Source organism: Trachurus japonicus, chromosome 8, assembly GCF_045865225.1.
Source record: "Trachurus japonicus isolate A0001 chromosome 8, Traja_1.0".
Classification (NCBI taxonomy): Eukaryota; Metazoa; Chordata; class Actinopteri; order Carangiformes; family Carangidae; genus Trachurus; species Trachurus japonicus.
Window position 1 is genome coordinate 1,097,814 of NC_140914.1, and position 20,333 is coordinate 1,118,146.

At 44.1% G+C, this 20,333-nt stretch overlaps 1 protein-coding gene across 2 annotated transcripts; it reads left to right on the top strand.

Annotated features, from left to right (window-relative positions):
- Positions 1–3,270: 3,270 nt before the first annotated feature.
- LOC146982254 (synaptogyrin-1-like) lies at positions 3,271–12,747 on the top strand. 2 transcript variants are annotated; one of them, XM_085783316.1, is made up of 4 exons: positions 3,271–3,501; positions 6,697–6,934; positions 7,384–7,529; positions 12,613–12,747. In XM_085783316.1, the coding sequence occupies exons 1-4, from the start codon at positions 3,400–3,402 to the stop codon at positions 12,733–12,735; spliced, it is 609 nt and encodes a 202-aa protein (XP_085639442.1). In that variant the 5' UTR covers positions 3,271–3,399; the 3' UTR covers positions 12,736–12,747. The 2 variants fall into 2 exon arrangements, with proteins under 2 accessions (XP_085639442.1, XP_085639444.1); XM_085783318.1 differs by lacking the exon at positions 12,613–12,747 and adding an exon at positions 8,722–8,877.
- The last annotated feature ends 7,586 nt before the right edge of the window (positions 12,748–20,333 follow it).

Consider the following 20,333-nt stretch of genomic DNA (forward strand, 5'->3'; position numbering starts at 1 on the left):
AAAGGAGGGGGACCAAGGTTGCAGAATATCCCGTTATGATTGTGCATGACAATCAAAACATGCTGTAACGACAGGCAAAAACAAAAACGAATAATGAAACATTAAAATCCTCATGAATTAAAGTCGTTTTGATCATAGCTGGTGACGTGAGGCTATAACTTCTGAGAAAAAAAAAAGTTAAAGATCTGAGGGTTTTTTTTTAACAATAGCAGAGGGTTACTGATACCATGAACACATTAAAGCAGAAGTAAGTGATCCGGTGGTTTTGGCTAATGCTGCGTTCCAGGCAGGCTTTTGAAACCGTAAATTACAGCTTCAAGTCACAACTTACGACTTTGTAGCGTTCCAGGCAACCCACTCGTGTTTCTCCGACCTGTTTTACCTGTGAAAGTCACTATAACGGCCACTCGTAACTTCTGACCGGTGAACTCGTACCAGATCGAACTGGTACCACTTCACAGGTCGGAAAAATACGAGTTTCCTTGAACGCACCATAACAGTCCTCGTCCCTACGTCACCACATTCACGGCGTTCCTTGGCTGCACACACAGAGAGGACTGCCCCTTTATGCCGTTCTCTCTCCTCATTGGATAAAGGTTGTAGGATACAAGGAAAGTTTTCTCCTGGGCTCAGAGCAGAGCAGAGTGACTGACAGACCCGTGTTTCAGACCAAACACTCTATAGAAGTGATTGCTGTCGGAAGATACAACTATTTAAGACTTAGATTAACACAAATATATCACTTACTTCTGCTTTAAGTATACAAAAGAGTGTGACTTTAACATTAAATAAAAGGTAATGTGCATAACTATAAGCTAAATATAGCTACTTACCGTGATGATCCGTAGTTGTCTGATGGCTTCTCACAAAACTATAACTGCGGGGCGGAGTTTAGCTCAGTTGGTAGAGCACCCGCCCCATGTGTTGAGGCTATAGTCCTCGCTGCAGGCGGCCCCGGTTCGAGTCCCGCGTCGGACGGCCCTATCCTGCATGTCATTCCCCCCATCTCTGCCTCCCATTTCCTGTCACACTCTCAACTGTCCTATCAAATAAAGGCATGAAAAGCCAAAAAATATACTTAAAAAAAAAAAAAAAAAACTATAACTGCTCGTAAATTCAAATTGCGCGGGTTCGCGCATGCGCGGTACACCAAGTTTCAACCGTAGCTAGGCAATCAGTGCCCATCGGGCAGCGCGTGACACACACGCACACGCGCACGCACACACACACACACACACAGATTACGTAGCCATACCAGAGACGCCAGGCTTAATTTCGTCAATAAATATATTTTTATTATTTTTATTTTTTTATAAATTACATTCAAATTTGGACATAGATGTCAAGAGAGAGTCACACCACACAGCTGAAGATTTCCAAAAAAGATGTGATAAAAAATGATTGTGCAACCGTCTTTTTTACGTCAGATATTGAACGTCACATCAACGTACAGAAGAGGTCCTTATACGACGTCCAGATATGACCTATTTTAGACGTCAGTTAGATGTACAGATGTGGTCCTGGACCGGATCTTTTGTGTTTTTCGTTTTTCTTGTTTGTTTTATTTACTTACGGAGTTGGGCTTAAACATTTATGATTTGATAGAGACACTTTAGGAGTAGATGAGACTGTGATCCAGCAGCACTGGTTATTAAAACTGTTTCTGTGCTGTGTGTGTGTGTGTGTGTGTCGTAGTTGTGTTAGTGTGCTAATGGCACAGGCTGCACTTGTCAAGTGTGTCCCGATTGCTTTTAAATCTCCCCCCACACGCTTGGCCACTTGATCCATGCTGCACACTATATGTAAATATACGTTCCGCCGGCAAAACGTCACCAAAGTGTGGTAACCAAGCGCACTGAGCCAAGTGTGGAGACATGGGACAGGCCCACACACACACACACACACACACACACACACACACTGTGTCCCATGATGTGGACTTGATCACATGACGACTGTGTGAAGACAGAAGTGTGTTTGTTCCTGGTGGAGCTGAGGCCGATCACTTCCTCCTCTTCAGTTATTGATTAGATGACCCTAACCCCCCCCCCCAACCAACACACACACACACACACACACACACACACACACACACACACACACACACACACACACACACACACACACACACATTTTGGTGTTTCTGTGTATTACATCACTTCCTGTCTGAGAGCAGCAGCACTGTGTGTGTTTTTATTACTTGTGTTGACTCAAGATTCAGACAAAGAGTCAGAGTTGAGGGTTGTTTTCCCCGAGTTCTGCCTCTCAGGCAGCGCCTCCTCTCGGGCGGTGGCTCCGCCCACTGCCGTGTGGTTGGACAACAGCATTCCAACATGAAGAGGGTTAAAACCGATGGAGGCACGGGATTGGCTGAGCGGGTTGGAGGAAGGTCTCAGCCTGTGAGACGAAGCTCAGGGAGTTAAACCCCCAGAGCCTCAGGAGGATGAGGAGGATTAGAGCAGATTACAGAGCAGTTTATAACTGCACAGAAGAAGACACACACTCAACCACACACACTCAACCACACGGGCTGAACCTACTGGACCAACTGGACCAACTGGACCAACTGGACCACCAGGACCAACTGAACCAACTGGACTAACTAGATCAACTGGACCAACTGAACCAACTGGATCAACTGAACCAACTGAACCAACTGGACCAACTGGACCAACTGGACCAACTGGACCAACTGGACCACCTGGACCAACTGGACCAACTGGATCAACTGGACCAACTGGATCAACTGAACCAACTGGACCAACTGGACCACCAGGACCAACTGAACCAACTGGACTAACTAGATCAACTGGACCAACTGAACCAACTGGATCAACTGAACCAACTGAACCAACTGGACCAACTGGACCAACTGGACCAACTGGACCAACTGGACCAACTGGACCACCTGGACCAACTGGACCAACTGGATCAACTGGACCAACTGGATCAACTGAACCAACTGGATCAACTGGACCAACTGGACCAACTGAACCAACTGGACCAACTGGACCAACTGAACCAACTGGACCAACTGGACCAACTGGATCAACTGGACCAACTGAATCAACTGAACCAACTGGACTAACTGGACCAACTGAACTAACTGGGCCAACTGAACCAACTGGACCAACTGGACCAACTGAACCAACTGGACCAACTGGACCACATGAGCTGGGACCAACTTGTCTGACTTTAATCTCAGTGGACTGAGAAGGGGGAGGGGGTTAAAGTGGACCTAACTGGGCTGAACTGGTCCTGACTGGTGAGAACTGGACCTAACTGGGCTGAACTGGTCCTGACTGGTGAGAACTGGTCCTGACTGGGCTGAACTGGTCCTGACTGATGAGAACTGGTCCTGACTGGTGAGAACTGGTCTGGGGGACAGGAAGTGGGTCGATGGATGGTTTCCAGGCATACGGGGCGGGGAAGGCGGGCGGAGCTTTTGACCCACTGACCTTCATCAGACAACCTCAGACTGTGGTGAGGATCCTCTGCTGGGTGAGTGTGATGATGTAATGATGATGTCACAGGTGTGTGCAGGTGTAGACTCACATTATTTCTGTGTTTGCTGGATGAGGACTACATTACCCATGAGCCTAAGCTGTTGTGTTGAACACTCTAGAGGCAAAACTCAACGGCTTCATTCTGCTTTGTGATTGGCTGTTTGTAGGAGTAATGCACCTTGGGAGTCGTAGTTGACCCCTGAGTCAAGTTAACACCAAGGGGGGGGGAGTTGTGGGTTCTACAAGTAAAAACCACTTCCGCGTTCAAAAAACTGCAGTTCTCCGGCGGCCACTGGGGGCTGGGACCAGAAGAGACCAGTTCTCCATTGACCCCCGTGTTAAAATAGACTTTACAGCTTAAAATACTTTTTTTTTGGTCTCTACTGATAGTTTTGTACCACAGCCGTTTAGGCCTAAATTTCGTACGTAAATGGGGGCGTGGTTACGTTGAGTGACAGGTCCACGGACAGTTACCGACAGCTAGCTGGTTAGCTTACCGCCTCTCCTCCAAATATGGTAAGTAGACTCCCACTAAAATCCAAGATGGCGCAGTTCAAATGTCCGTAGTAGGATCACAAAACAGACCCCTCCCCAAAACAGTGGGTGACGTCACTGTGCTACGTCCGTGCTTTATACCGTCTATGGTGAACACCGGTCCCCGATGTGTGTCTTTTTGTTACGAAGACAGTTGGTATCCATTTGCAACCGTCATATGGACATGCACTGCTACGCCGAGACCCCCTGTAACTCAGAGAAGCCACGGAGGACTCTGAAACTTCTCCCAGCCCTTAGTCCACATGAGGGGGAGGAGATCATGAGGGACATTTCAACTTTGGGTGAACTATTCTTTGAACATTTATGAAGAAGTTGCAACACCAAAGTCAATATCCCATCATGCTTTGGGACAGGTATGAAAACATCCACTGTGGTTTTAAAGAGGCGTCACGGGAGCTTCAGATAGGCTCACATGTTGTTTCTATAGCAACAGAGACTGAAGGAACATCAGCTGATCATCGGGTCAGTCGCACACAGGAACAACACATTCACACACTCTGGTCTGTTGCATAGCTAACAGGCTAGCAGGGCTAACAGCTTCACACTCACTGCAGCCAATCAGCATGCACGAGCCCCCGACTCTCCCTCATGTGGACTAAGGGCTGGGAGAAGTTTCAGAGAGGAGGAATTGAAATTTCAATTTTGAGTGATCTATCCCTTTAAGTTCACAGTAAACAGCAGGTGTGTGTGTGTGCGTGTGTGCGTGTGTGCATGTGTGTGTGTGTGTGTGTGTGTGAGTCATGAGACTGGTGTTAACATTCCTGAGGTTCAACACAAGACTCCTCAAACAAAACCTCACTGTTAAACGTTGCTGCTGCTCTGATTGGACAGTTTGGAGAGGAGAAGACTGCCCTGATTGGACGATTTAATGAATATGATTTACCCAGTGACATCACTCACAGTCAGTGACCTCATACAGACGCCCCCCCCCCCTCCCTCCCTCTCTGTCGTTGTCTTGGTTCTCGGCTCAGCTGTTTCAGAGCTAAAAGCCATGCTGTGATTGGCTGACAGAAGCCCACACAGTCTGACCTATAACAGCCTTCATCTCCACCTCAGCACTTGGATCCACTGCAGGAACAAGTGTAGGTTCAGTTTAGGAAAACAACATTTGTACAGAAGTTTTATGGCATTTTCATGGTTCTCAACATGGAACACGCGGCCGCTGGTCAGAAGAGAAAGAACAACATACGTCACATTTAAGAAACAGCTAAAAACATGGTTCAGTCAAAACCACCTCTGTCAACATTATGGGTAATTTCATTTTATGTAATTTTTCCCCCTCTTTCATTTTATCTTATTTACAACAGTAGGCACTTTACTCCATGCACTTTATTCATAAAAATTAATAAAGTGTAAAAATTGCCAATAAGCATTTTTTTCTCCTTATTACTGTAAGAGATAGTGCAATCATTGAATCCACCAAGCACCAGAACCAGAGTGAAAACCAACTGCAGGGGATGCACATTTATAGGGGGGGGCGCTACCCACAGGTTAGAGTTAGGGTTAACCCTGTTGCTTATTCCATGAATGCATGATCCTTACAAGCTGTAAAAGAGAATAACCAGACTTAACCACTTAACCAAATAACCAACAACACACAATACATCACTAACTGGCACTATTAAAAGGGCAGTTTTTATTCATCATTAATTTATTCCCATATTAAATCAAGAGTACCCGTATGCAGGGACAAGGGCGCCACCATTAGCCCAGCTGATCCATACCGGAAGTCACAACCGGAAGTTGCTCTTCTTCGTGTGTATCATAGATAAAAAAATAATAACTCAGTAACTCAATGGTCCATAATAAAATATTGTTTTCCAGCGGATATCTTAGTTACAACATGATTGAGCTAACTAAATATTTTTTTGCATGGCGTTTATTAAGTTATTGAGTTATTAAAAAACGCTGCTAACGGCTAACGGCTAGCGCCGCTCCTGCTTGTCCCTGCACACAGGCCCCTCTCTATTAAATGGCTGCGACGGCCACTAGAGGGCTCTTTTGTGGTGGCCCAATATCCAGATTTGTTTGAAACATATTCACCAAGACATCTACCAGATTTATCACAAAATGAACGACTGTTGTGATATATTGAGCTAATCCGCCCCACTACTTTAATATCTCACCGCTCTGGTTCCTTCTGACTGATGCAGGTGTATTGTATTATTGTTTTGTCTTTGTCTAATTGTAATTTTATTTATGGACCATGGGACTACAGATGGAAACTAGAGAATGCATTTCCTGAAGGAAATACGGGTGAATGCTGATAGCTGGAAGCTGAATGAGCTGAATAAATTGTTGAAACAATGCTGAATTAAGAGAAGAAACTGAAGAAGCAATCTTGAAGAGATGAAAAAATGTGAAGAATATGAAATGGTTGGAAATTACTTGAATTGTTGAAAATCAGTATGAAGAAATTGAAAGTCTGAAGTCTACTCAAATATATTTAAAACTGACAGCTTGAAAACATTTTTGAACCATTACTAATGCACTTTGCTCTTGTGCAAAATCTGGCATATTTACAACAAATTATAATTTTTTGTATGTTCATGAATATGCAGAGTCCCATTACAAATAAACTAATGAATGAATGAATGATTGTTAGCATTGAGCTAATGTTCTCCTTTGTTGTCAGATCTTCTCCATTGTGATCCTGGGCTGCGTCGCTAACGAGGGGTACATTAACCGGCCCGAGGAGGTGGAGGAGTACTGCATCTTCAACCGCAACCAGAACGCTTGCAACTATGCTGTTGCCATGGGAACGCTGTGTTTTCTCTGCAGCGCTGCTTTCCTAGCGCTGGACGTTTATTTCCCACAAATCAGCGGCGTGAAGGACAGGAAGAAGGCCGTCATGGCCGACATCGGAGTCTCAGGTGAGACCTTTACATAACCACAGTGTGTACTCTGTGTACTCTGAGTGTAGTACCTACCTGTGTACTCTGTGTACTCTGCAGCCTTCTAGATAGATAGATAGATAGATAGATATACTTTATTGATCCCAATCTGGGAAATGACAGTGCAGCAGCAGCATTACACAGACACAGTGACGATAACAACATATAGTATAAGAATATAAAGAATAAGAATATAAACTATACATAATAAAATAGCAATAGCAAATAAAATAAAATGTGATGTACATTATATACAAAAACAAATTGGCAGCGTTGATTTTAGTGCAAGAAGAAAATGTGCCATGTGTGTAACTGTGTGTAGAAAAATAAGGTGCGTAGAGACTGTAAGATATGAGCAGAGTTCTGGTCTCTGGTCTGGTTCGTGTAGTAACGACCCGTGTACTGTGTGTACTGTGTGTACTCTGCAGCCTTCTGGTCTCTGGTCTGGTTCGTGGGCTTCTGCTTCCTGGCCAACCAGTGGCAGGTCTCTAAAGAGGAGGACAACCCTCTGGACGAAGGAGCCGACGCTGCTCGAGCTGCCGTCGTCTTCTCCTTCTTCTCTGTCTTCACCTGGGTGAGTATCACAACCACCACCTGACCTCACCCTGATAAACCCTGACCACGACTCGACAGCAGCTCTAAAAACAACAACCGCAACCATCACCTGACCTCACCCTGATAAACCCTGACCACGACTCGACAGCAGCTCTAAAAACAACAACCACAACCATCACCTGAGCATGACTCAACAGTCTGTTCTCTAACAGTCTCTAACTGGGTTTCCATCCAAGTCGTATCGTATTTAAAAGCGGATTTTGTGAAAATGCGCAAAAAGCAAATGTGAATTTATGACCGTTTCCATTCGTTAGTGTTTTGCGATTATTGGGAGAGGAGGAGTGGTGCGCCGTGAGATTACGTCATAAGAGAGAATGTATCCATGACAACAGTTGACACTCAGCTGACACGCAGCATCATGGACAATTTACGTACTTTCCGGACTATAGACGCACCTGTATAAGCTGCACCAGCTACATGTTAAAAACAAATACTGTACATATAGGCCGCACTTCAGGTTTTCATGTTGTAACATGAGATATTTACACAGAAAGACAGTAGAACTGTGACAGTCTGTTGTGGTTAAGCTCCTCTCCTCCATGTGCATCTGTTGACAACGAAGCCGGTGAAACATCACTAACTGGAGCGGTGGAAAACGTTACATAACATATACGATGTTAAGGCGTGTGTTTGTGTCGTCTTAACCGTCATAAACAGAACATTACGGGTTACGGAGAGCGTTTGTGTTGGGGTGCAGAGAGGAGAGCTGGGACACCGGGGCGTCGCTGGGTGAAGTCCAGCAGCTTCACCACAAACTCTGGCTCAATTCACATCATCTGTTTCCATAACAAAAACTCACATTTTCATTTAATCGATACGCTGACAAATCCACCGCCCCCAAAGTGTAAAAACTTTTATGCACATTTACTGCCTTTTTTCGAATTTCTGGCGTTTCCATCCAAGTATTTATTCGTAATTTTTGAAAATGTGATTAAAAAAAGGTGGATGGAAACGCAACTAATGTTCTCTAACAGTCAGTTCTCGACTCATAATAATTTGAAACTTGTTGGAGATTAAAATGTTCATCCAAAGGTCTTAAACATGGTTATTTCTCTTTCTTTGTTTGTTTGTGTGTTTGTGTTGTTGTGAAAAATGTGTGTTGTGTACATTTGTGTGTTGTTGTTGTTGTTGTTGTTGTTGTTGTTGTGTAGGGAGGTCTCACTCTGCTGTCGTTGGAGCGTCTGAAGAGAGTCTCGTTCGAAGAAGAATACAACAAACTATTCAGCCCTCCACTTGCCTGAAACACACACACACACACACGCACACACACACACACACACACACACACACACACACACACACACACACACTCCTAACTTCTCTTCTCTCCAGCTGCTGTGTCTCAGTGTGAATCCTTCCATGTAGTTTACTATCGACTCTCTGTTCTTACGTCATAGTGGGTGAGTTTCTACAGCCACTCACTACGTTTACATGACACTTGAAAAAACTGAATTATTGCCTTAATCCGACTATAACTGGACAACTGAAGTGCATGTAAACACTTTAGTACGACTGAAATCGGAGTTGGAGAACTCCCATTAAGACACCCAGATAATGTGATTGGAATTAGATTTTCTCCGTCATGTATTAATACACCTTAGTCGGAGTAGAACTGGACAACGCATGTGCGCTGCTCCACAACAGTAGAGACGGCACCAAGTGGAGCAGAGAAGCCGCCCGAACCCGGCAAAGTAAAGAAAAAAACCCAACAACAGCGCTGATTCAATGCATTTCACACAGCGCCACCAGCAAGAGGGTTTTATTTTTAAAAAAGAGAAAGAGAGAGAGAGAGAGAGAGAGAGAGAGAAAGGAAGCCTGTATCCTATTCTCAGTGCGCATCCAGCCCAGACTGACGCGTCTGGTCAGGAACTGCAGTTAAGAATTTATTATTAAGCTACTAAGTTGTTTATATTCAGTTTTTTAGGAGGTGACAGAAAAGTCAACAGGACAGGAGGCGTATTAGGGGACAGCTCTCCATTCCGACACACCCCCACTTCGACACACCGCTGTTCCGACACCCTCCCCCCTGCAGCTGTCCAATGTCCAAGGTGCTGAACCGCGTGGCGTTGTTTACACTCTGTGTTGTGGCTTGTCTGTGAAACGTGCGCTGCTCAGGGACTGGGCAGATCTGTCCCACTTGCTTTCTCCCCGACTCCGTTGTTGGAGATCTCCCACACAGTAATAGAAATACACTTTTTTTCTCCCCCCCTGCTCCATTCGAGCGCGGCTGAACCCGGCTTGAGCTCACAGGGGCGCGAGGCTGCTGCAGCCGCCGCTCGGGCTGACAGCTGACTGAGGGAGATGCTTTGGTTGGATTTAGGCAATGAAGAAAGGAGTTGGTTAAGTTTAGTAAAAAGACCAGGTAGAGGCTAGACAGGCTGGAAGCATAATGAACATTATAAGTCATTAATATGTATTTGCTTGTTTTGCAGTTAATTATGCACATGATCCGTTTGACCCCTAAAAGGAAAAAAGGATCAATGCGCACTGCGCACTGGGGGTTTCCCCCAATAGCCTTTTCGGAATAGCGGGGTCTTTAGAAAAAATAGAAAACCCCGCTATTACGATGAATGGAAGTCTATTGTCGGAAAGGCGGGGCTTCGGAAAGGCGGGGTGTAACCGACGTATTAACCTGCTGAAACAACGGGTGACGCTGCATGAGGGGGCGATGGACCCGTCAGTTATTCCATTTTCTCAGTTGCATGTAAACTGAGACAAGGACAGAAGTCCGACTTGATGCCAAAATCTAATTTTGAGCCGAGCTGGATGAAGCTCTGCATGTAAACGTACTGACTGTCTCAGATCTAATCCTGTCGTTGTGAACGGTTGACAACATCTTCTTTTTTGTGGACGCTCCTGTCGCCCGTCAACACATCTACCGGCTCGTTCTGTTTGTCATTTCAGCCGTTAGGAATGCCTTAGATTATTTTATTTTTTGTCTCGTGTGCGCCACCTGTGACGCGAGGTGGAGGTAATGCAGCCGCCACATCAGCATCAGTCGGCTTCTCTTACTCGGCAGAAAGCATTGGCATTGGCCTACTGGTCTGTTGATTTACATGCTGTTATATTCCGCTACGTAGCCAAGACGGCGTGTGAAGTGTCCATCGTTGCACACTCGACTTTTAGGCCGTTATGAGAGAAACCATCCTGGTTCTCACACCATGTTTTAACACACCGAGACACACTTACACACTCAAAACAGTTAGTGTAATGCTGCGTTCATAACAACTCCAAGGGTCGGGATTCCCAACTCAGAAATTTCCGACTTCTGACATCATTGCGTTCACGCTGCAGGAACTCGGGAGAAAAAAAAACCTGGCTACCTGAAGGAAGTTTGTCGTATTGTGGCTCATCGCTGAATAGTAAAAATCACTGCAGCAGTAAATGATGTTTATTCTGGAGGAGAGGAGACGCTGCAGATGAGTCACATATAATGTTACAGCCTTGATAACAGTTAAACCTTATTTCCGTCACATACAAGGAAACACAATTTCACACCATACAACAATCACAGCTTCATATAAACGTACTTCATATCGGCTACTGCAATAATACACAAAAATATGCATTAAAACCTCAACAAACAACTTAAAATGTCTAAATTCTAACCGTTTAAGACGAGGGCATGACGCCGTGTTTTGATGTTGTTTTCGTGACGTCAAGTCAGAAAGTCGGAGCTCTGATATGATACCTGAGTTTCCCACCTGTAATTTCCGAGTTCGACGCCGTTCAATTCATTTTTTACAACTCAGAGCTCAACTCTTTTTTCCGACTTCCGCGTTGTCTTGAACGCAGCTTAAGTATGGAAGGATTCAAGTTGAGACACAGCAAAGGATTGTTCAGTCTGGACTCTGGTTGGTTTATCTAAGGGTCTGTCAAGTGCCTTCCTGTTGCCATGGTGATAAAGTGACACTAGTTTCATCCTCAGATGTTGCAGCTGAAAACCTCACGTTGTTCCTGTGATGTCGTGATGTTTGATGATGTCGTAGTGTAAAGATTAAAGACATGAACAGTTGACTGTGTGTGTGTGTGTGTGTGTGTGTGTGTGTGTGTGTGTGTGTGTGTGAGTGTATGCTGCCCTCTGCTGACTCTGTGAGGTCACTGCAGTCTTCATTATGTTTTAAGTTTTTAAGACACATTATAATGAAAAACTAATGTATTAAAGGGGACATATTATGCAAAACTCACTTTTTCATAGCTTTAGTATAATGTGTATTTGCCTCCTCACCCCTTAAACTACGTCAACATTTTGTAAACTGCCATAGTCAGAAAATGTGTCTCTTAACAAGCCGTTTTAATTTCACCCGGCTTATTACATCACAAGCCGGGTGATTTAAATATTCAAGCCCTCGCTCCCGTGGTTACCATGGTTACCTCAGCTACCAGAGCTAAGCTTCTAAACCGACCGTTTAGAGCAGGGCTGTGAAACTGGTGTGTAGAGAACTCAGCTGTTTTTCTGACCAAAGCCTGTTACTAACATTACTCTTAGACATCAAGAAGCAGAGATGAGCAGAATATGTCCCCTTTAAAATCAGATTCACAGATGAATTACTCATTGACATGTATTTATGTGTTTCTGTGACAGCCAACAAGATGCTGAAGTTAGAATCGACCAATCATCCAAATAAAAAAAGTCTATTTGGTCTACATGTTGTTGTTTTAGCCTAGTACTTGTTGTTGTTCTACTTGTTGTTGTTCTACTTGTTGTTGCCAGGGTCGACAGTCGTGTCCCGTGTCACTGAGGAACTTTGGTGAATCTCTGCTATTAACGATAGAAACACTTTTATTCCTGTTTCTACTAGTTCTACTTTCCTGCTGAGTTGGTTGGCTGAAGTCACTTCCTGGTTGGGGGACGCAGAGCTGAACTGTGATTGGCCCAGATAAAACTAGTGTCTGAGGACCCTTCAGGTAGAAACTGTGGCGGCAGCGCCAGGTGGTGAAGACGGACGTGGACAAGTTGAAGCGGCGGCAGACAAGAAGCTGTGACGTCGTCATCGTCCCGTGTGTTAATAAATAAAGTTTTGTGTTTTGAATCTGTGCAGGCGGTGCAGGCGCTGCTCGGTCTGCACCGGTTCAAACAGGGCGCCGACTCCGTGACCTTCAGTCAGGACTACGTAGACCCCGACCAGCTGAACCCCCCCGAGGCCACGCCCACTGACGAGTAGAGGCCACGCCCACTGACGAGTAGAGGCCACGCCCACTGACGAGTAGAGGCCACGCCCACTGATGAGTAGAGGCCACGCCCACCCACACGACGGCGAGCAGGCGGCCTAGCTGGGCCAGCAATGCACTCTGGGTAGTTGTGTGATGTGAAAACAAAATTGGACAAAAAATGTTTATGTTTTATGGTCCGATGACGTCACTCCACCAGTGGGCGTGTTCTCTCTGTCAGCAGCCAATCAGAGTCCAAAACACAGGAGAGGAATTACATGAGCACAGACGGAGTAATGGTAGCATGTTAGCATGTTAGCACAACACGGGTTTGGTAGCCGTAGGTAGAGCGCTGGAATAGGAGCGTAAGGACACTCCCGTGATAAGGGTTTAAGGGTTTAAGGGTTTAAGGGTCTAAGGGTTTAAGGGTCTAAGGGTTTAAGGGTTTAAGGGTTTTGCGCCCCTAGTGACAGGATATGGGTATTGCAAAAGCGCCCAGAAAACCCATTCACTCCAACCTATGTGTGTTGCCCACTTGCTGGTAAATTGATGAAAACGGCCGTGTTTTTGTTTTTAGGTGTCTTGGTCATATCAGATTATACTTATAATTTGTTTATTACAAAATGTAGATTGAAACATTCATGTAGAAAACTGTTGTTTTTGTTTTTGTTTTTTTACTCGCCTATGTGTTAAAGCAGAAGTAAGCGATCCGGTGGTTTTGTCTAACTTCCTGTCAGCAGATGGAGTTAGCAGCCCCCGCCCTCGTCATGGATCTATTGGTCCTCGTCCCTACGTCACCACATTCAGGCGCATCCCTTGGCTGCACACACAGAGAGGACTGCCCCTTTATGCCGTTCTCTCTCCTCATTGGATAAAGGTTGTAGGATACAAGGAAAGTTTTCTCCTGGGCTCAGAGCAGAGCAGAGTGACTGACAGACCCGTGTTTCAGACCAAACACTCTATAGAAGTGATTGCTGTCGGAAGATACAACTATTTAAGACTTAGATTAACACAAACATTCACCTGACTTCTGCTTTAATGTTTATCTGTAAAGGATCCTCAATGATGCTATTAACGTGGGTGATCTATAAATGTCCTTAAATTATTGAAAACACCAATGCAGAGATGTCAGTTCTTGGGCGCTTTTGCAAAACCCATATTCCTCCACCAGGAGGCGCTGCCATTGGACCGATGCTGTCCTTACTCTCTTTTACAGAGCTCTAGCTGTAGTCAGGCAGGTCATGTGGTTATTGTAGGGGAAACGACAGCATCACTTCCACCAATAAGGGACGGCTTTAGAGTCATGTGATCGGTATCATGTGACCCCACCCCCTCCCTGACCGTGCAAGTGAATCTGCATCACTGTGTGAAGGAGTGTGTAGGCTGCAGCAGAAAAACAACATCATTGTAGGTCTGAATCTCTTGGAGCAAAGTCTGTGATTGGTTTAGTTTGGCTCAGGTAACTGTTGTTTAAGATGAAAGAGCAGGTTGTCAGGTAAAATATGAGTCATTTCAAACTCTGACTGACAGGGATGACCTTTATCTTTCTTGTTTTATTAAAGGGATGGTTCAGCATTTAGTCAAATTGGCCCATTGCCATAACCCCTATAGTCATAGCACAGGGGTGGGCAAAATGCTCTTTTAATCACAGTTTGCTAAACCTTAGTGTTTGGGAAATAATAATTAGGTGCCGTGATGGGGCTTTGTAACCGTCAGCAGTTATGATTCGGCTGATGGAGGGTTGTGAACCGGCCCGGTCGTGGTGGTCAGAAACTCCACTGTGGAGAAAACCTGCAGCAGAGCGGCTCCTCTCTCTCCTCCGTCGGAGCTCCGGTGTCCGACAGAGAAAGAGACTGAGCAGCCGTCTGTCTTCTACCTGGAGGAGGTTACGTTGTTTCTGTCTGTCTGCGATGTGCAGGCTCCTGTTCTAACAGCTGATTAGTGCGCATCAACGTAATAAAAGCAATCGGGTCATAATAACAGTTCGGCTCGCACTTCGGCCCATGTATGTCATAGCAGTAGGTTTGTTACCTTTAATTGTCGGTGCAAGCTGTTTTTAGAACGGTGGAGCAGAGCCGTGAGCTGCTCAGAGCTACGCTACGGAAGCTCATTATGGGATTTCTTGGTTTCCCTCATCAAACTCATCAAATACACAATCCAACAACTCCACAACGCTCTGGTGGACAAGTTGTGAGCTGCACATTCACCACGCTATGAGATAATAACACAACGTTACCACACAGAGTTGTTTTAGAGGGAAATGCAGAGACTGCTTGCCGAAAAAACTGCCCCCGATGTGCGGGTTTGTATGAATTTCCCTCTACAACAACTCTGTGTGGTAACGTTGTGTTATTATCTCATAGCGTGGTGAATGTGCAGCTCACAACTTGTCCACCAGAGCGTTGTGGAGTTGTTGGATTGTGTATTTGATGAGTTTGATGAGGGAAACCAAGACATCCCATAATGAGCCTCTGTAGCGTAGCTCTGAGCAGCTCACGGCTCTGCTCCACCGTTCTAAAAATAGCTTGCACCAACAATTAAAGGTAACGAACCTACTGCTATGACTATAGGGATTATGGTGATGGGACAATTTGACTAAATGTTGAAATTAACCCTTTAAGAGTCAAACATCTTTCCTGGAGTTCTACACGGATGAAGAGCTGAAGGTTTCTGTTCATACTTGTTGATCATTCATTGATCTTCTCCAGTCTCCTACAGTGTTAGGATCCACAGCGCTGTCACTGCTCTTCATTAAACCGTCAGTGATGAGTTCTGAACCACAGGAAGATGCTTCAGTGTTGGAACATGAACAATAAACTCACATAGATGCATATCTTTGTGGTTTGGTCTCAGCTTTTAGTTTTTAATCTCACCAGGTTGTGTTACATCCTATCAGAGTGGGTTGTAACACACAACTCCTTGCATTTGACATGAAATAATGAATTGTGTGGTTTAGTTTGAGAAGTTGAAGGCGCTGCTGCCTGTAGAGGCCACAGGAGGAGACTCTGTGTTATATATGAGTCCTACCAGACAAGAAGAGTTAAACCAACCTGATCTGCTGTCAGCTCTCTGGCTATAACGTTGAAGCCTGAAAAGAATTAGAGAGCTCCGTCGTCATGGTAACCGACTCTGACTGGTGGCAGTGTTTAACATCCCATTATCCTGTCAACATGTCTCCACTTGTGTTGTGTATGATTCAGCTCGGTGTCGTTAATAAAATGATTGAAAGTCAAACTGTATTGATCTCTGAGTCACCGCACCACACACATACACACACACACGCACGCACACACACACACACACACACACACGCACGCACGCACACACACACACACACACATCGCAGATCTTCTTGTTCTCTCTTATCCTTTCGGTTTGAACGAACGGTTTGATCCAACTCATAATCAATACAGACAAAGAAACCAAAGTTAGAGCTGTATCTGGGTTATATAAAACATTGATATCAAATAAACACTCAACTAAATACATAAAAGAAAACTGGGAATCAGAATTTAAGATAAAAGTGGCTCAACATGTGGAAAATACACCACACGTCCAATTCCATGTTGTCTACCATCTCACAGGACCACAATGGAAACAAGCCTTTTGGCTTTATTGTGTTTTAATCCTTTTGAACACTTGTTTAACGTTGTTCAATAAAGTTTTCAATTCAATTCAATTCAATTCAGTTCTCGGATCTGGAGAGTCAAGAGTAAAGAGTTGAAAAACAATTATAAAAGGTAAAGGTGAAATCCTGCGATCTGATTGGTTGTTAACCGTGGTATAATGAGCAGTTACCACGGCTACTATTCTAAAGCCTTATCACAGCGTAGGCTATCACTCCGCCTCAGGCACGTATGACTGGTATGAATGGAAGTTGTTGTCATGTATCCATGACAACGGACTGTTGCAGTCCGTAGCAACAGACAGTCGATGTTTTTAGGATGTTAAAAATGTAGTAAAGTAGTGTAATTGACATGTTGAAGGTGAACTTTGACCTCCAGAGGGTTAACAATGGTAGAGGGGACTGAGCAGTGACAGAGCTACTAGGAGCTAACGTCTGGACAGCTGGGAACAGAAAACTACATGTCCTCTTTCATATTGTCATTATTGGTAACTGGTTTATAAAAGCTATATATCACTTTAGGTGGTCTATGCTCATTCTACCACTCTAACTGGCTAAAGGCTAATGCTAAGCTAACAGTGGTCTGCTCATTCTACCACTCTAAGGGGGAACAACGCCTCTTAGAGTGGTAGAATGAGCAGAGACCACCTGGAGGGATATGTTGTTTAATTATAGGCCTACCTTGTTGACAGACAGACTGTGGAGTAATGGATGTGGATCACTCGCACATTTTCTGGAGATGTGATGAAATCAGACGGTTTTGGAAAATGTTACACGATGCATTGATGAAAATACTTGGATATAAGATTCCAATGTCTGGTACAGTACTACAGTATATCTGTGTAACCTATGTGAAGAAAATATAAGAAGGAAGGACAGATACTACAAATATTACTAACAGCAGCTAAGAAAGCTGTCAGGAAGACACGGGGAAGGGAAGACGTCCGACACACAATGGAGGAAACAATGACACACGGCTTACGGCTACAGGAAGAGAAAATAGATCAATAAATACAAATAAATACATTAGAAGCTCAGTTCAAAGAGACAATATTTATGACTGAACAACGACAAAACAAAAAACTTGATTGAGGAAAAGAAAAGATTGCTCTGAAAGTGTTTATATTTGTTTTTGTATTTATTTGTATTAATTGAGTTGTTGCACCTTTGTAAAGGAAAAATTCTCAATAAAAATGAAAGTGAAAAAAAAAAAAACTTGGCCTTGGTCCAATCAGACCTGCACTCATCAGAGAAGAATGTTGGGCTGATTAATGAGTGTGTGTTATTATGGGATGTGACTCATGGTGTCGTTAAACCTGTTTCTACTCGACTCACACACACACACAGGTATTAATAGACTAATAGACAGACACACACACACACCCACACACACCTGAACGCACCATCCCAACCTGAAGTCATGGAGACAGATTCTGCTGAATCAGTGAATGAGTGTTTGTGTGTTTTCAGCTATTATTATGTATTATTATTATTATTATTAGTCATTCAGTGTCGTTCAGAGTGAATCTGTAGATGATTCAGGTAGGAACTGGATGAGTCAGTGTGTGTGTGTGTGACTGTGTGTGACTGTGTGTGTAGCCTGACGAAGCCCGTTGGGCGAAACACGCTGCTTCACTTTTAATTTCAATAATAAATTATAGCGATGGGTCGGGTTCGGGCTGTAGTATTTTGGCAAATTCTGAGCAACAAACAGGAGAAGAGGAAGACAGGACAGTTGAACCTTATAATGTTCACTTTGCACCAGTTGAGGATTGAACCCACAACCTCTAGAACCAAAGACCGTTGACTATCGCAGTGGTTCTCAACTAGTTTCACTCTGGGCTCCACATTGTCCCATGGTCATTAAGTTGCGACCCACTTTTATAGAATTCAAACCAAGATAATAATAATAAAAAAAGCCTTTAAAAACTCATTCAGCTCTTTATTGAGCAAAGTGCATTTCAGAGCACATGAATGAAACTGAGGAGTTACCATGACAACTGCATGTACGGAAGTGAATAAAAAAATATCAAACTGCACAAAATGGAGACCAACAAAACGATATATTTGACTTCTGATGCATCTCTGCATTCAGAGCATGTTCACTAAAGTGAATAAATATCAAACTGCACAAAATAAAGACCCAGAAAACAAAACCAGATTCACTGCATCAGGCCACATTAATAAGAAACTGAGATCTTTGCATTCAGAGCAAATGGAGCAAATAATCAGAAAGTGAGGAGGAGCATTACAACTGCATGTGTTCACGTGTCTCCTGCCTTTCAAAATAAGTTATTTTTCAAAATAAAAGACATGTCCAACATCACATGCGCATTAAATATTATTTACTTTGACCAGCTGTCTGCGACCCATCCAGAACGGGTCTAGACCCTCTTTTGGGTCCCGACCCACCAGTTGAGAACCACTGGTCTATCGCACTGAGATAATTAGCAAGTGGCAGTTCAACAGTGGCTTCACTAACTGAGTAAGACATTCACTGTCGTGCAGGCAGATTGACACCACAGTAAAAAGAGGTAAAATTCTGATATGTATTTGTCAAACATCATCTACTCTGACTCTAAGATTTTGTACATTTGTTTCAAAAAGACCATCTGGTATTTTGATGTGTTATCATCATCATCAACTCCCTTGTTGGGTCTTGAGCCCACATCCTCTGACACCAAGAACCAGCTGCTAACTCACTGAGCTAATTGTCTGGAAGTGAGACCTGGGGCCTCATTTATCAAAGAGGGTGTAAAACTGCTACTAAATATTTGCGTACGGCGAAAAGACGAAAATGGCGTACACCCTAAATATTTACACCTTTTTCAGATCAATCAAACTGTGCGTACGCACAACTCTCCGCAATAAATCACACAGGACTCAAGAATGGTGCACACGTGAACACACCTCTTACTCCGCCCCCGGAACGCCTATATACAACTATATATGGTCAGCACGTGCATATTTAATTAGCCATGTGCTCTCTGTGGTGCAGCAACTTTTGTGACAACAAAGTGACAACGGAGACAACGGGCGGAGGGCGGGGAAAGAAGCGGAACTTCTCCGCTTCTCCGAAAGCAGATACACGGGCAATAAATCAGTCAGAAAATGATCTTGCATTTTAATAAGCTACAATAAAAACAAAAACCTCCCAAATCTCAACAAAAGGGAGCAGAAAGAAGAAGAATCTTATGTAATCTGCCCCTTTATCCCAGAAAATCTTTTTTTTTTTTTTTCTTTTTACCTAGATGTTAAAACAATGTAGGAAGCAGGACGATAGTTACCATTACTTTGCACGCCTTTCCACTACACAGTTACAGCTCTACTGGACTCGGTTTAGGTCATTTTCCATTAGGCTACAGCTGAGTCCTTCACAGTTCCTCCTCAGGGCCGCGTTGTCTCACTCTTTATTCTCTCGTCAGCTCCAAACACACGTGCACCTCGTTAACTCAGGTGACAGGTTAATAACAGTCTAGGCTGTAGATCAGTGTGCGCTGCTGCCGGTGTGTTTTTAAACTTGGATGGTTTGATCCTTGTCGGACGTCACACAGCCTAATCAAAAAAGCAAAATCCACAATCCGCTCTGTTTATCAATTAACATAAAGCCTAGTGTTATTATAGAGCGGGTTGGATTGCCAGCATCAACGGTCCACCACTACCACAATTACTTCAAAAAATCCTACTGTGTTCTTCTAAATGTACTCCGCTCCTCTCTCCCTCTCACACTGCAGTTCTCTGACTCAGCAACGGTGTCGCCAATTCCTCCTGTTCCTCAAAACAGGCGTACGCCAGGATCAAAATGGGTGTAAATGTCCGCACTTTTCCCCGTCAGGTTTTGGCTTGATAGATCCCAAATTTGGCGGAGAAAAGTGCGTACGCACAAAACGAGGGGAAAATGGCGTAAAAAAAGGTGTATCCACAATGATAAATGAGGCCCCTGCTGTGTGTCTTCTCTAATAGACTCACAAGTTGTGTTTCTAAACA

Coding starts and splice junctions, on each gene's coding strand:
- LOC146982254 (XM_085783316.1), top strand. CDS start 3,400: ATGGATGGTTTCCAGGCATACGGGGCGGGGAAGGCGGGCGGAGCTTTT. Junction 3,502..6,696: donor TGGTGAGGATCCTCTGCTGG/GTGAGTGTGATG, acceptor CTTTGTTGTCAG/ATCTTCTCCATTGTGATCCT. Junction 6,935..7,383: donor GGCCGACATCGGAGTCTCAG/GTGAGACCTTTA, acceptor TGTACTCTGCAG/CCTTCTGGTCTCTGGTCTGG.